Raw genomic sequence first — 18,785 nt, forward strand, 5'->3', positions numbered from 1 at the left:
TAGATACAACATCTTTACAGTAACTGTTTCATTTTATTAAAACGTTTTCGTTTTCTATGGAAAAATTCGATACCCCTCGATGGACTCAGCATGTATTTATTATAGCCCGATGTGGCGAGAAACACACACACACTATGGAACAAAAAGTGTCGATTTTTTTTATTTTTATAACTTTATATTTTTAGGTGTTTGGTGAGATAAAGGAAGCGCTGACTTTTTTATCTTCCTTAAATTATTTTGTTGGTCTATGTATCCCGTCAACATGCTCAACAGAAGATGCTGAAAAATTAGCCAAAGCAGGTATGATGCAATGTATAGGTATACATGCTTACGTAAGCAAAAATATATTTTTTTTAAATTTCGATGATGTGGTTCTTGTTTTGAAGTAAATACAAAGTTACGCAATGGGCTATCTGTTCTCTGCCCATCACGGGTGTCGAAACTCGGTTTTTAGCGTTGTAAGTCCGCAGCCATACCGCTGAGCCAACTGGGGGGGGGCTTTAATTTCGAGTAAGAAAAGTATTAGAATTTTAAGACACATAACGTATGAGAGACATTTAGAGTATATACTAATCTAAGCCACGCTTTCCCTTTGCGTCTCAGTTTCTACCACTAGGTTTAGTAGAGACCAGATGTTTGAAAGTTATTCAGGCTATCTAAGAACTGGAAAAAAATCTCTGTTTAATATTACCTAATTTGCCTTTTTATCTGAGGATAATTGTACTAAACTCGTGTTTGTTAAAAGAACATAGAGCTCATAAGTTAAAGTACCACGCTTATATTTTATCTAATAAATCTATATGAATATATTTAAGTTGCTAAAAAGCTAGACGGCCCTACATGTCCAGGTGGTTGAGGCAGTTGACTCGTAATCCAATGGTTACAGGTTCGAATCCCCGTCACGCCAAACATGCTCGCCCTTTCAGCCGTGAGGGCGTTATAATGTGAAGATCAATCCCACTATTTGTTGGTAAAAGAGTAACCCAAGAATTGACAGTGGGTGGTGATTACTAGTTGTCTTCCCTCTAGTCTTAGCCTGCTAAATTAGGGACGGCTAGTGCAGATAGCCCTTGTGCAGCTTTGCGCGAAATTCAAAACAAAACCAAACAGCTTGACCTACTTTCTAAAATATATACTCAATAACTCTCTCATTCTAGATTAATATGTATGTTTAGATCAATAGATGATGTTCTTATAAATTATCTAATTATTTTTATAAATCGAAATTACAATTATTAAAATGATTTAAAATGTCTTTTATCTACTTGTCATGTTACAGATTTAAAACTTTCGTCAGATTTAAAAACAAAACAACAACTACAATTTATTTAAGTAGATTTTCTTCGGTTATTTAAACTCCAGAAATGCAGTCATGCAATTAATAAATAAATAGGCCCGGCATAAGGCGTTCGACTCGTAATCCGAGGTTCGCGGGCTCGAATCCCCGTCGCACTAAACATGCTCGCCCTTTCAGCCGTGGGAGCGTTATAATGTGTCGGTCAATCCAACTATCCGTTGGTAAAAGAGTAGCCCAAGAGTTGGCGGTGGGTAGTGATGATTAGCTGCCTTCCCTCTAGTGTTACGCTGCTATATTAGGGACGGCTAACACAGATGACCTTTGTGTATCTTTACGCGAAGTTCAAAAAACAATAACTAAATAAGTCTTTTGGACTATTTTCAAAACCAAAGAAACAAAAATGGAAACTGATACCTCGTCTTGGTTAACGTGACTAAGTGACACTTTATGCCTCGTCTTGGTCAACGTGACTAAGTGACACTTTATACCTCGTCTTGGTCAACGTGACTAAGTGACACTTTATGCCTCGTCTTGGTCAACGTGACTAAGTGACATTTTATTCCTCGTCTTGGTCAACGTAACCAAGTGACACTTTAGACATCGTTTTGGTCAACGTAACTAAGTGACAGTTTGAGTGAAAGTGACTAATTATACGATATATGCTGGATTTTTTCATGAAATAGAAGATAGCGACTTTCAATTAGTGTTTACATTTTGGGGTAAGTTGGATCCTTATCACTGTATTCTTTTACACTAACGATTTTTTTTCACGAAATAATCTTTTGTTCAGCGCCGTGATAAAATACAAATCTTTACATTAAACGCAAGTTTGTTTGTTTGTTTGTTTTTGAATTTCGTGCAAAGCTACTCGAGGGTTATCTGCGCTAGCCGTCCCTAATTTAGCAGTTAGTCATTACCACCCACCGCCAACTCTTGGGCTACTCTTTTACCAACGAATAGTGGGATTAACTGTCGCATTATAACGCCCTCAAGGCTGAAAGGCGAGCATGTTTGGTGCGACCGGGATTCGAACCCGCGACTCTCGGATTACGAGTCGAACGCTTTAACCCACCTGGCCATGCCGGCCCTGAACGAAAGTACAAATTACATTAGTTTCTTTGTTAAGTTATCGGACCTGTATTTTTCCAACACTAAAATTAAGACAACAAACAACTCGTATTTGAAGATATGTGGTTGGCAGTGAGACGACCTGTTTTGCTACGTAACTCCGAATTTGAGCGTGGCGACATTAAACTTACGCCTAATTACTGTAAAACACTGCTTTCGTTTCATTGTTTTGGAATTTCGCACAAAGCTACTCGAGGGCTATCTGTGCTAGCCGTCCCTAATTTAGCAGTGTAAGACCAGAGGGAAGGCAGCTAGTCATCACCACCCACCGCCAACTCTTGGGCTACTCTTTTACCAACGAATAGTGGGATTGACCGTAACATTATAACGCCCCCACGGCTGGGAGGGCGAGCATGTTAGGCGCGACTCGGGCGCGAACTCGCGACCCTCAGATTACGAAGTGCACGCCTTAACGCGCTAGGCCATGCCAGGCCCTTTCGTTTCATTCTCTTGTCATATCAAATAACCAGGAAATGATAAGCAGAAAACTGTAATCTTGAATTTGTAAAATAATACCCTCTTTAAAAACAATTTAATTTGTTGTTTCTATTGTTTAAATATATCTTTTTTTTTCAAAATTGCAGCAAAGTAAACTATAGAAAATCCGCCCTATAGTGTATGCAGATAAAATCGAAAATTAAAGCTGTAGCGTATTTTATGTGAAAAATTGTGTAAGTTTTATAATAGATCAAACTAGCATATGTTTACTGTAATTTAATATTTTTTATCTTCCTTCTGTCTTGTAGCTCTTCAAGACATAGTACAGGTGGCAGTACCTCACTGTGAGATTAAAACCGAAACTAAACTAAATGCAGAGCAGATTGGAGTCTTGTAAGCTATTTTCGGTTAAATTTTTAAAAACAAGGTTTTCTCACTAATAGAAAAACAAACAAACATTATTGCACGGCAGTTATTTGTAGCTATCTTGTTGTTCAGTGTTATATGACTATCATTTTCATAGAGTTTGGAGATGTATAACCTTACATCTTTGTAAATGTTTTCACTAGGTTCTGAAGAAAGTCTCATCACGAAGGTCGACACAAAATTTTAGAAGTGTCAATATAACAACTCGATTTCGAGTAAAAATAATCTAACAAATTGAGCATTTGCTGTCTTATTGTCATTTTTTAAATTTTATTTCTAACGATTTGACATCCATTCAGTGACAGAAATTTGACTTTCTTCAGCTGTCCATTGTTTCTTATCGTTCAGCTGTCCATTGTTTCTTGTCGTTCAGCTGTCCATTGTTTCTTGTCGTTCAGCTGTCTATTGTTTCTTATCGTTCAGCTGTCTATTGTTTCTTGTCGTTCAGCTGCCCATTGTTTTTTATCGTTCAGCTGTCCATCGTTTCTTATCGTTCAGCTGTCCATTGTTTCTTGTCGTTCAGCTGTTCATTGTTTCTTGTCGCAGACGAAAGACAATTATTTTACTTTTTTTGTTTAAAGATACAATCATTTAACTTTGTTTGCTCATGGATTTATTTTGTGGCTCGAAACAGTTATTAAAATAATTCATAATTCTAAAGATAATAATATATATTGTTGTCTATTATTTTGAACATTTTTATAAACAGATCCATACATGGAACGCTTATATTACTGGTGATCATAGGAACAACTCTTGACTTGTGGAAACAATATCAACCGAAGAAAAATACAAATGAGTCAAAAACATCCAAACCGTGGAAAGGTTAGTAGTTTATGGAAAGTTAAGAAAAAAGTATATTAAATGTTACGTCTCAAAATATTGAGTTTATTCACTGATCCGAAATCGATATTATACATTGATATCAGAATACCTTTGGTTAACAGAGACACGTGGAGCAATGAAAAGTCTTGTTATGTCTTTAATACAAAGACAACGATGGGTAAGTAATTGAGTGGAAGAAGGAGAGAGCGTATTAAAGGTGTGGAGGTTTTCTTTAAGGTAGAAAGTGGTGGGTTAAATAACCCTTAAAAGTAACACTTTACAGCTAGTACGGGACTCTCAAATATGTCTGTATATGGGGAACACAGAACAAGAGTGATGAGGAAAACAGGACAAGAGTGATGGGGAACACAGGACAAGAGTCATATCCAACGTTAATGAAGTATTCTGATCTTTCGTTTCTCTCGACTCTCAGCTTGACAAAAATAATTTTATCACATTAACATGATCCTCAGACACAGATAAAGCAACATAAATAACAATTACCTTATAACACGTGCAATGTTGCAACAGCTAATATTAAACAACATAAATAATGCTAATGATATAACATACGTAGAAAGTCACGTAACGCAACACAAGTAATGCTAATGTTATAACATGTATAGTGAGTCACGTGACGCAATATACGTAATGCTAATGTTGTAACATATCTAGTGAGTCACGTGACGCAACATAAGTAACCAAGTAAGCTAATGCTTTTATAACATATAAAGAGAGAATCACGTAACGTGGTATATTCTTACATTACAACATGTCTAGTCATACACGTATGGCACCATGAATAATACTAATTTTATACCACATGTAGTAAGTCACATAACATAACGTAAGTCATGCTAATCTTATATGTAATATGTACGTAACACAACTTAAGTTATGCTAATGTTATGATATATGTAGTAAGTCATGTAACACGACATAAGTAATGCTAATGTTATAACATATATAATTGGTCACGAAATATTAGAAATTGATAATACATTACTACAAAGTCTCTCTCAGTGACTAAGTTTAGAATTAGTAGCTTTAATGGAAATGGTCGACGTTTCCTAAAATTGAATTATTGTGTGGGAAACATGTTTTAATAAATGAAAAATTGATACATTATATTATTATTTCATCTTTGCATCTAAAATAATAACATAAAATACCAAAGGTGACAAACGACCTTTAGGTCCATCGAGGTCATCCATCATCCGAAACAAGTATAAACATAAAACTTCATTATTAAATAACTTTCACTTCAATTTGGTTTTAAGCACATTTAAATATATCTTGTTATGTCCATAAGTATATATATATTATTTGTTTGTTTTTGAATTTCGCATAAAGCTACTCGAGGGCTATCTGCGCTAGCCGTCCCTAGTTTAGCAATATAAGTATAGAGGGAAGGAAATTACAACTACCAGCAGTACTCCACGAATCCATCAAGTGTCCCATTTTTGTACCTTTACCAAAATAGCGATATGCCTCCTGCAACAAGGGAATTAAAACAGTATTAAAAACTGAACCTCTATTCTTGAGTTGAAAATTCAAATAAATATAAACCAAATCCTTGTTCTTAAGTTTAAAGTTGGTACAAATATGGCCCAAATCCTTGTTTGTATTTTCACCACAGATGAACTTTCAAAAGACGATTATAAACCCAAATCCTTGTTTGTATTTTCACCACAGATGAACTTTCAAAAGACGATTATGAACCCAAATCCTTGTTTGTATTTTCACCACAGATGAACTTTCAAAAGACGATTATGAACCCAAATTCTTGTTTGTATTTTCACCACAGATGAACTTTCAAAAGACGATTATGAACCCAAATCCTTGTTTGTATTTTACCACAGATGAACTTTCAAAGACGATTATGAACCCAAATTCTTGTTTGTATTTTCGTTACCATTGAAATATTTAATTATATCATCTGGATACGGATGAAATATTTAATTACTATTATCTGGATGGATGAAATATTTAAATACTTATCATCTGCATACGGATGAAATATTTAATTACTATCATCTGGATATGGATGGAATATTTAATTATTATCATCCGGATACGGATGAAATATTTAATTACTATCATCTGGATACGGATGAAATATTTTATTACTATCATCTGGATACAGAAGAAATATTGAATCTTACTGATATTTTATCATCTGGATACGGATGAAATATCTAATTATTATCATCTATGGATACGGATGAAATATTTAATTACTATTATCTAGATACGGATGAAATATTTGGTATTATCATCCGGATACGGATGAAATATTTAATTACCATTGTATCATCTGGATACGGATGAAATATTGAATTACTATCATCTGGATACGGATGAAATATTGAATTACTATTATCTGGATACGGATGAAATATCTAATATCATCTGGATACAGGATGAAATATTTGAAAATTATTACTATCATCTGATACGGATGAAATATTTGTACTATCATCTGGATACGGATGAAATATTTAATTACTATTATCACGGATACGGATGAAATATTTAATAATTATCATCTGGATACAGATGAAATATTTAATTACTATTATCTGGATACGGATGAAATATTTAATTATTATCATCTGGATACGGATGAAATATTTAATTACTATCATCTGGATACGGATGAAATATTTAATTACTATCATCTGGATACGGATGAAATATTTACCTACTATTATCTGGAGATGGATGAAATATCTAATTATTATCATCTGGATACGGATGAAATATTTAATTACTATTATCTAGATACGGATGAAATATTTAATTACTATCATCTGGATACGGATGAAATATTTAATTACTATTATCTGGATACGGATGAAATATTTAATTACTATCATCTGGATACGGATGAAATATTTAATTACTATCATCTGGATACGGATGAAATATTTAATTACTATCATCTGGATACGGATGAAATATTTAATTACTATTATCTGGATACGGATGAAATATTTAATTGTACATCATCCGGATACGGATGAAATATTTAATACTATCATCTGGATACGGATGAAATATTTAATTACTATCATCTGGATACGGATGATACATTATCTGGATGAAATATTTAATTACTATCATCCGGATACGGATGATATTTAATTATTATCATCTGGATACGGATGAAATATATTACTAATCTGGATACGGATATATTTAATATCATCTGGATACGGATGAAATATTTAATTACTATCATCTGAATACGGATGAAATATCTTAATTACTATCATCTGGATACGGATGAAATATTTAATTACTATCATCTGGATACGGATGAAATATTTAATTACTATCATCTGCATACGGATGAAATATTTAATTATATTATCTGGATACGGATGAAATATTTAATTATTATCATCTGGATACGGATGAAATATTTAATTACTATCATCTGGATACGGGATGAAATATTTAATTACTATCATCTGGATACAGATGAAATATTGAATTACTATTATCTGGATACGGATGAAATATCTAATTATTATCATCTGGATACGGATGAAATATTTAATACTATTATCTGGATACGGATGAAATATTTAATTATTATCATCTGGATACGGATGAAATATTTAATTACTATCATCTGGATACGGATGAAATATTTAATTACTATCATCTGGATACGGATGAAATATTTAAGTACTATCATCTGGATACGGATGAAATATTGAATTACTATTATCTGGATACGGATGAAATATCTAATTATTATCATCTGGATACGGATGAAATATTTAATTACTATATCTATCTGAATACGGATACGGATGAAATATTTAATTATTATTATATCTGGATACGGATGAAATATTTAATTACTATCATCTGGATACGGATGAAATATTTAATTACTATCATCTGGATACGGATGAAATATTGAATTACTATTATCTGGATACAGATGAAATATCTAATTATTATCATCTGGATACGGATGAAATATTTAATTACTATCATCTGGATACGGATGAAATATTTAATACTATCATCTGGATACGGATGAATATTTAATTATTATCATCCGGATACGGATGAAATATTTAATTATTATCATCTGGATACGGATGAAATATTTAATTACTATCATCTGGATACAGATGAAATATTTAATTACTATTATCTGGATACGGATGAAATATTTGTACTATTATCTGATACAGATGAAATATTTAATTATTATCATCGGATACGGATGAAATATTTAATTACTATCATCTGGATACGGATGAAATATTTAATTACTATCATCTGGATACGGATGAAATATTGAATTACTATCATCTGGATACGGATGAAATATTGAATTACTATTATCTGGATACGGATGAAATATCTAATTATTATCATCTGGATTGGGATGAAATATTTAATTACTATTATCTAGATACGGGATGAAATATTTAATTACTATCATCTGCATACGGATGAAATATTTAATTATTATCATCTGGATACGGATGGAATATTTAATTATGTATCATCTGGATACGGATGAAATATTTAATTACTATCATCTGGATACGGATGAAATATTTAATTACTATCATCTGGATACGGATGAAATATTTAATTACTATTATCTGGATACGGATGAAATATTTAATTACTATCATCTGGATACGGATGAAATATTTAATACTATCATCTGGATACGGATGAAATATTTAATTACTATCATCTGGATACGGATGAAATATTTAATTACTATCATCTGGATACAGATGAAATATTGAATTACTATTATTATCTGGATACGGATGAAATATTTAATTATTATCATCTCGGATACGGATGAAATATTTAACTTACTATTATCTGGATAAAAATGAAATATCTAATTACTATCATCTGGATATGGATGAAATATTTAATACTATTATCTGGATACGGATGAAATATTTAATTACTATCATCTGGATACGGATGAAATATTTAATTACTATCATCTGGATACGGATGAAATATTTAATTACTATCATCTGGATACGGATGAAATATTTAATTACTATCATCTGGATACGGATGAAATATTTAATTACTATCATCTGGATACAGATGAAATATTGAATTACTATTATCTGGATACGGATGAAATATCTAATTATTATCATCTGGATACGGATGAAATATTTAATTACTATTATCTAGATACGGATGAAATATTTAATTATTATCATCTGGATACGGATGAAATATTTAATTACTATCATCTGGATACGGATGAAATATTTAATTACTATCATCTGGATACGGATGAAATATTGAATTACTATTATCTGGATACGGATGAAATATCTAATTATATCATCTGGATACGGATGAAATATCTAATTATTATCATCTGGATACGGATGAAATATTTAATTACTATTATCTCAGATACGGATGAAATATTTAATTACTATCATCTGGATACGGATGAAATATTTAATTACTATCATCTGGATACGGATGAAATATTTAATTATTATCATCTGGATACTGGATGAAATATTTAATTACTATCATCTGGATACGGATGAAATATTTAATTATTATCATCTGGATACGGATGAAATATTTAATTACTATTATCTGGATACGGATGAAATATTGAATTACTATCATCTGGATACGGATGAAATATTTAATTACTATTATCTAGATACAGATGAAATATTTAATTATTATCATCGGATACGGATGAAATATTTAATTACTATCATCTGGATACGGATGAAATATTTAATTACTATCATCTGGATACGGATGAAATATTGAATACTATTATCTGGATACGGATGAAATATCTAATTATTATCATCTGGATACGGATGAAATATTTAATTACTATCATCTGGATACGGATGAAATATTTAATTACTATCATCTGGATACAGATGAAATATTGAATTACTATTATCTGGATACGGATGAAATATCTAATTATTATCATCTGGATACGGATGAAATATTTAATTACTATTATCTAGATACGGATGAAATATTTAATTATTATCATCTGGATACGGATGAAATATTTAATTACTATCATCTGGATACGGATGAAATATTGAATTACTATCATCTGGATACGGATGAAATATTTAATTACTATCATCTGGATACGGATGAAATATTTAATTACTATTATCTGGATACGGATGAAATATCTAATTACTATCATCTGGATACGGATGAAATATTTAATTACTATTATCTGGATACGGATGAAATATTTAATTATTATCATCTGGATACGGATGAAATATTTAATTATTATCATCTGGATACGGATGAAATATTTAATTACTATCATCTGGATACGGATGAAATATTTAATTACTATCATCTGGATACGGATGAAATATTTAATTACTATCATCTGGATACGGATGAAATATCTAATTACTATCATCTGGATACGGATGAAATATTTAATTACTATCATCTGGATATGGATGAAATATTTAATTACTATCATCTGGATACGGATGAAATATTTAATTACTATCATCTGGATACGGATGAAATATTTAATTACTATCATCTGGATACGGATGAAATATTTAATTACTATCATCTGGATACGGATGAAATATTTAATTACTATCATCTAGATACGGATGAAATATTTAATTACTATCATCTGGATACGGATGAAATATTTAATTACTATCATCTGGATACGGATGAAATATTTAATTACTATCATCTGGATACGGATGAAATATTTAATTACTATCATCTGGATACGGATGAAATATTTAATTACTATCATCTGGATACGGATGAAATATTTAATTACTATCATCTGGATACGGATGAAATATTTAATTACTATCATCTGGATACGGATGAAATATTTAATTACTATCATCTGGATACGGATGAAATATTTAATTACTATCATCTGGATACGGATGAAATATTTAATTACTATCATCTGGATACGGATGAAATATTGAATTACTATTATCTGGATACGGATGAAATATCTAATATTATCATCTGGATACGGATGAAATATTTAATTACTATCATCTGGATACGGATGAAATATTTAATTACTATCATCTGGATACGGATGAAATATTTAATTACTATCATCTGGATACGGATGAAATATTTAATTACTATCATCTGGATACGGATGAAATATTTAATTATTATCATCTGGATACGGATGAAATATTTAATTACTATCATCTGGATACGGATGAAATATTTAATTACTATTATCTGATGAAATATATTAATTACTATCATCTGGATACGGATGAAATATTTAATTACTATCATCTAGATACGGATGAAATATTTAATTACTATTATCTGGATACGGATGAAATATTTAATTATTATCATCCGGATACGGATGAAATATTTAATTACTATCATCTGGATACGGATGAAATATTTAATTACTATCATCTGGATACGGATGAAATATTGAATTACTATTATCTGGATACGGATGAAATATCTAATTATATCATCCGGATACGGATGAAATATTTAATCTGGATACGGATGAAATATTTAATTACTATCATCTGGATACGGATGAAATATTTAATTACTATCATCTGGATACGGATGAAATATTGAATTACTATTATCTGGATACGGATGAAATATCTAATTATTATCATCTGGATACGGATGAAATATTTAATTACTATTATCTAGATACGGATGAAATATCTAATTACTATCATCTGGATACGGATGAAATATTTAATTACTATTATCTGGATACGGATGAAATATTTAATTACTATCATCTGGATACGGATGAAATATTTAATTACTATCATCTGGATACGGATGAAATATTTAATTATATCATCTGGATACGGATGAAATATTTAATTACTATCATCTGGATACGGATGAAATATTTAATTACTATTATCTGGATACGGATGGAAATATTTAATTACTATCATCTGGATACGGATGAAATATTTAATTACTATCATCTGGATACGGATGAAATATTTAATTACTATTATCTGGATACGGATGAAATATTTAATTACTATCATCTGGATACTATATTTAATTACATCTCTGGATACGGATGAAATATTTAATTACTATCATCTGGATCTGAAATATTTAATTACTATTATCTGGATACGGATGAAATATCTAATTATTATCATCTGGATACGGAAAATATTTAATTACTATTATCTGATATACGGATGAAATATTTAATTACTATCATCTGGATACGGATGAAATATTTAATTACTATCATCTGATACGGATACGGATGAAATATGAAATATACTATCATCTGAATATACGGATGAAATATTTAATTACTATTATCTGGATACGGATGAAATATCTTAATTATTATCATCTGGATACGGATGAAATATTTAATTACTATTATCTAGATACGGATGAAATATCTTAATTATTATCATCTGGATACGGATGAAATATTTAATTACTATCATCTGGATACGGATGAAATATTGAATTACTATCATCTGGATACGGATGAAATATTTAATTATTATCATCTGGATACGGATGAAATATTTAATTACTATTATCTGGATACGGATGAAATATCTTAATTATTATCATCTGGATACGGATGAAATATTTAATTACTATTATCTAGATACGGATGAAATATTTAATTATTATCATCTGGATACGGATGAAATATTTAATTACTATCATCTGGATACGGATGAAATATTTAATTACTATCATCTGGATACGGATGAAATATTTAATTACTATCATCTAGATACGGATGAAATATCTAATTACTATCATCTGGATACGGATGAAATATTTAATTACTATCATCTGGATACGGATGAAATATTTAATTACTATCATCTGGATATGGATGAAATATTTAATTATTATCATCTGGATACGGATGAAATATCTAATTATTATCATCTGGATACGGATGAAATATTTAATACTATTATCTGGATACGGATGAAATATTTAATTACTATCATCTGCGTATGGAGTAGAAATACAAGATAAATTTCATCTGACATACCTCTGTTCATATTGCGTCAGTTCTAGTTTGTGGATACGTATGAAATACACGTAATACGTATCATGTTCAGAACTGATGAAATATTTAACTGATTTATCTTTAAAATGTATGAAGTCACTAAACATCTTTTAAAGGATGAAATATTATGTTATATGCTTGTCATCTATATCTAGAACTGATACTTTTATATAGATATATATAGTTTGTATGATATCAAACTGTAAGATCATTTATTAGATGGTTCTTGTAAATTTGTTTATATACAAAAAGCAAAACGTGATCCTGGTTCTTTACGAGTAAATGGGTTAATCGCATTCAAATTTAACCACTTTCGGCTTCAAACATTGGTGAAATATTGAAACCAATCAAAATACTCGTGTTCAAAGCTAGAGGCCTTCTGAGATACAATGAAGGCCATTTAATTAAAATATACGAAAAAAAAATTATACGAAATATTTTTTTCTCCTCAATGGTACTATAGCCAGCTCTGCTTATAAAATGGATGAAATATTTAATTTGTTTTGTTTCATCATCTGCAACTATTTATGCTGTAAAATTATGTTTTTTCTGGAAATGGTTATTACTATATTTAACTACTATGATCGGATAAGGATGAAATATTTAATTACTATCATCTGGATAAAAATGAAATATTTAATTACTATCATCTGGATACAGATGAAATATTGAATTACTATTATCTGGATACGGATGAAATATTTAATTACTATCATCTGGATACGGATGAAATATTTAATTACTATTATCTAAATACGGATGAAATATTTAATTATTATCATCCGGATACGGATGAAATATTTAATTACTGTCATCTGGATACAGATGAAATATTTAATTACTATCATCTGGATACGGATGAAATATTGAATTACTATTATCTGGATACGGATGAAATATCTAATTATTATCATCTGGATACGGATGAAATATTTAATTACTATTATCTAGATACGGATGAAATATTTAATTACTATCATCTGGATATGGATGAAATATTTAATTATTATCATCTGGATACGGATGAAATATTTAATTACTATCATCTGGATACGGATGAAATATTTAATTACTATCATCTGGATACGGATGAAATATTTAATTACTATTATCTGGATACGGATGAAATATCTAATTATTATCATCTGGATACGGATGAAATATTTAATTACTATTATCTAGATACGGATGAAATATCTAATTATTATCATCTGGATACGGATGAAATATTTAATTACTATTATCTAGATACGGATGAAATATCTAATTATTATCATCTTGATACGGATGAAATATTTAATTACTATTATCTAGATACGGATGAAATATTTAATTACTATCATCTGGATATGGATGGAATATTTAATTATTATCATCTGGATACGGATGAAATATCTAATTATTATCATCTGGATACGGATGAAATTTTTAATACTATTATCTGGATACGGATGAAATATTTAATTAATATAAACTGCGTATGAGTAGAATACAAGATAAATTTGTCTGACAAACCTCTGTTCTGACAAACCTCTGTTCACTTTGCGTCAGTTCTAGTTTGTAGAACGTAGAAAATACACGTAATACGTGGTGTTCAGAACTGAACTCAGAATATTTAACTGATTTATCTTTAAAATGTATGAAGTCACTAAACATCTTTTAAAGGGATAAGAGACATCGATATATGTTATATGCTTGTCATCTATATCTAGAACTGATACTTTTATATAGATATATAGTTTGTATGATATCAAACTGTAAGATCATTTATTAGATGGTTCTTGTAAATTTGTTTATACAAAAAGCAAAACGTGATCCTGGTTCTTTACGAGTAAATGGGTTAATCGCATTCAAATTTAACCACTTTCGGCTTCAAACATTGGTGAAAGTAAACCAATCAAAAACTCTCGTGTTCAAAGCTAGAGGCCTTCTGAGAAACAATGAAGGCCACTTAAGTAAAAAATACGAAAAAAAATTATACGTGTGTTTAATTTTTTTTTCTCCTCAAGGTGGTTGATTTTTGTTGTTTTTTTTTAGATAGCCAGCTGGTTTCTTCTTATAAAATGGTGATAAATAAAATCTGGTATTTTGTTTTGTTTCAATCGTTTTAATTGCAACTATTTATTACAAGCTGTAAAATTATGTTTTTTGGAAATGGTGTTTTAAGATTTTCTGTTTTGTTAAAAGACGAGAGATACAGTTTAGGTTTATTTGAGACTATGCGTAAAACTACGGAAAGAGTTATCTGTAGTCTGCCCACCTCGCGGGTCGTAAACATGTTTCTCCTGTTGGAAGTTCTTAGACACTCCGCTGTGGCGCTAGTAAGCACTATGTAGGTTGTTGTTGTTTTGATTTAAGCACAAAGCTACACAATGGGCTATCTGTGCTCTGCCCACCACAGGTATCGAAACCCGGTTTTAGCGTTGTAAGTCCGCAGACATACCCCGAGCAACTGGAGGGCCACTATGTAGGTACTCTAACAGTTTCAGTCTACTCTTTGAGCATATAGTTTATATGTCGATGGATTAACAACATTTTCTTCGAGCCTTTTAGCGTGAAAAAGTTAAATAAATTTGGTAGTTTGGAAGTGTTTTGAATTTTTTTAGAATTCGTGATATTTTAAGGGTTTAAATATTGTAGTGCTAACTTTTTCACCCAGTAACAATAACTTATAAATATTACTTTTACTGTAAATTTCGTCAACAAATGTCTTTAATTTATTTCAAAGAATTAGGACTAACATTTACTTTCAAAGAATTAGGATTAACACTAACTTAATGGACTAACAGAGTATCGTATGACAAATTAATCTTGTCATTTTACTTACTTTCCTACTACGTCAGAAATAGTTGACATGATAGTTGTTACAGTAAAATGTAACAATAAATAAGTTTATTTATTTAGAACGAAAAATATAAGTGTATATATAATCATATATATACCATCTGTGTTCTGTCCACCGGGAACTAAACCTTGTTATTATTATTATGTAATTTAGAGAAACAACTATCTGTGCTCTGTCCACCGGGAACTAAACCTTGTTATTATTATTATTATATAATTTAGAGAAACGACTATCTGTGCTCTGTCCACTGGGAACTAAACCTTGTTATTATTATTATGTAATTTAGAGAAACAACTACCTGTGCTCTGTCCACCGGGAACTCAACCTTGTTATTATTATTATGTAATTTAGAGAAACAACTATCTGTGCTCTGCCCACCGGGAACTAAACCTTGTTATTATTATTATGTAATTTAGAGAAACAACTATCTGTGCTCTGTCCACCGGGAACTAAACCTTGTTATTATTATTATGTAATTTAGAGAAACAACTATCTGTGCTCTGTCCACCGGGAACTAAACCTTGTTATTATTATTGTGTAATTTAGAGAAACAACTATCTGTGCTCTGTCCACCGGGAACTAAACCTTGTTATTATTATTATGTAATTTAGAGAAACAACTACCTGTGCTCTGTCCACCGGGAACTAAACCTTGTTATTATTATTATGTAATTTAGAGAAACAACTATCTGTGCTCTGTCCACCGGGAACTAAACCTTGTTATTATTATTATGTAATTTAGAGAAACAACTATCTGTGCTCTGTCCACCGGGAACTAAACCTTGTTATTATTATTATGTAATTTAGAGAAACAACTATCTGTGCTCTGTCCACCGGGAACTAAACCTTGTTATTATTATTATGTAATTTAGAGAAACAACTATCTGTGCTCTGTCCACCGGGAACTAAACCTTGTTATTATTATTATGTAATTTAAGGAAACAACTATCTGTGCTCTGTCCACCGGGAACTAAACCTTGTTATTATTATTATGTAATTTAGAGAAACAACTATCTGTGCTCTGTCCACCGGGAACTAAACCTTGTTATTATTATTATGTAATTTAGAGAAACAACTATCTGTGCTCTGTCCACCGGGAACTAAACCTTGTTATTATTATTATGTAATTTAGAGAAACAACTATCTGTGCTCTGTCCACCGGGAACTAAACCTTGTTATTATTATTATGTAATTTAAGAAACAACTATCTGTGCTCTGTCCACCGGGAACTAAACCTTGTTATTATTATTATGTAATTTAGAGAAACAACTACCTGTGCTCTGTCCACCGGGAACTAAACCTTGTTATTATTATTATGTAATTTAGAGAAACAACTATCTGTGCTCTGTCCACCGGGAACTAAACCTTATTATTATTATTATGTAATTTAGAGAAACGTTCAGCTTTTTTAAAATTTGAAATAATGTTACTCGGTTCTTTATGTGTCCACTGTAATAATAATATTTAACTATTTGATAAAAGTATTTTATATAGGAATAAAGCTGAGAGAATGTTTTCAATGGTTTTGACAGGATATTGAGTTCTTACGTCTACAAATTAATATCATTATTTGTGGAAATCGTTGTTTATTATACCAGAATTACAAAATCAAGATAGTAAAAGTTATGTTTCTTAATTATACATAATAATTGCCCTCTTTCCTCCTGTCAATGGCTCAGAGGTAAGTCTGAAGGTTAATGAGGTTAAAACTAAGATTTCGTCACCTCTGGTTGGTACGGCACAGATAGCCCAACAGTAAACGAGCGCGTCGTTACGTGGCTCTCCGTGTTTTTCTTTGTTTTGTATTTCGTACAAAGCTACTCGAAGGCTATCTGTGCTAGCCGTCCCTAATTTAGCAGTGTAAGACCAGAGGGAAGGCAGCTAGTGATCACCACCTCCCGCCAACTCTTGGGTTACTCTTTTACCAACGAATAGTTGGATGGACCGTCGAATTATAATGCCCCCACGGTTCAAAGGGCGAGAATGTTTGGTGTGACGGGGATTCGAACCCGCGACCCTTGAATTACGAGTCCAGTGGCTTAACAACTCGAAGGCTATCTGGGATAACAGGGCTCTAATTTTAAAGTAATAGATTAGAGGGATGGTAGTTAGCCATCTACACCCACCACCAATTGTTGCGTTGCTCCTTACCATATAGTCTAGGATTTATCATTATTATAATATCCACACCACAGGAAAAATGAGTGTGTTTGGTGACGGGATTCGAGACTATAACCCGCAGGTTGCGCGTCGAATGTATCTAGCCAACCATCAGGCCAACAAAAGGGGAAGTTCCTTCATTAGAAAAAAAAATATAATGAATTAGGCATAACTTAAACCGTTCTATGATATTGTGTTATCTTATAATTCACATACAGTTTTAATTTAGTTGGTTATAAAGCTAGGAGCTCTCTATTAACTGGTTTAATAATCAGAAGTATAACTTTTGGAAGTAGCTGGTAGAGATCCTGATGAGTGAATTATTCGAATCGGATATAGGCCCGGCACGGCCAAGCGCGTTAAGGCGTGCGACTCGTAATCTGAGGGTCGCGGGTTCGCATCCCCGTCGCGCCAAACATGCTCGCCCTTTCAGCCGTGGGGACGTTATAATGTGACGGTTAATCCCACTATTCGTTGGTAAAAGAGTAGCCCAAGAGTTGGCGGTGGGTGGTGATGACTAGCTGCCTTTCCTGTAGTCTTACACTGCTAAATTAGGGACGGCTA

General features: G+C 31.3%; 1 protein-coding gene across 1 annotated transcript in view; it reads left to right on the forward strand.

Moving 5' to 3' along the window:
- LOC143228860 (nose resistant to fluoxetine protein 6-like) overlaps positions 1–18,785 on the forward strand; it is a 61,197-nt gene that overhangs the window by 28,421 nt on the left and 13,991 nt on the right. The window contains exons 3-5 of the mRNA XM_076460261.1: positions 186–300; positions 3,172–3,256; positions 3,999–4,114. Coding sequence (XP_076316376.1) covers positions 186–300; positions 3,172–3,256; positions 3,999–4,114 — 316 coding nt within the window. The remainder of the gene's footprint in view (positions 1–185; positions 301–3,171; positions 3,257–3,998; positions 4,115–18,785) is intronic.

Source organism: Tachypleus tridentatus, chromosome 10 (assembly GCF_004210375.1).
Source record: "Tachypleus tridentatus isolate NWPU-2018 chromosome 10, ASM421037v1, whole genome shotgun sequence".
Lineage (NCBI taxonomy): Eukaryota > Metazoa > Arthropoda > Merostomata > Xiphosura > Limulidae > Tachypleus > Tachypleus tridentatus.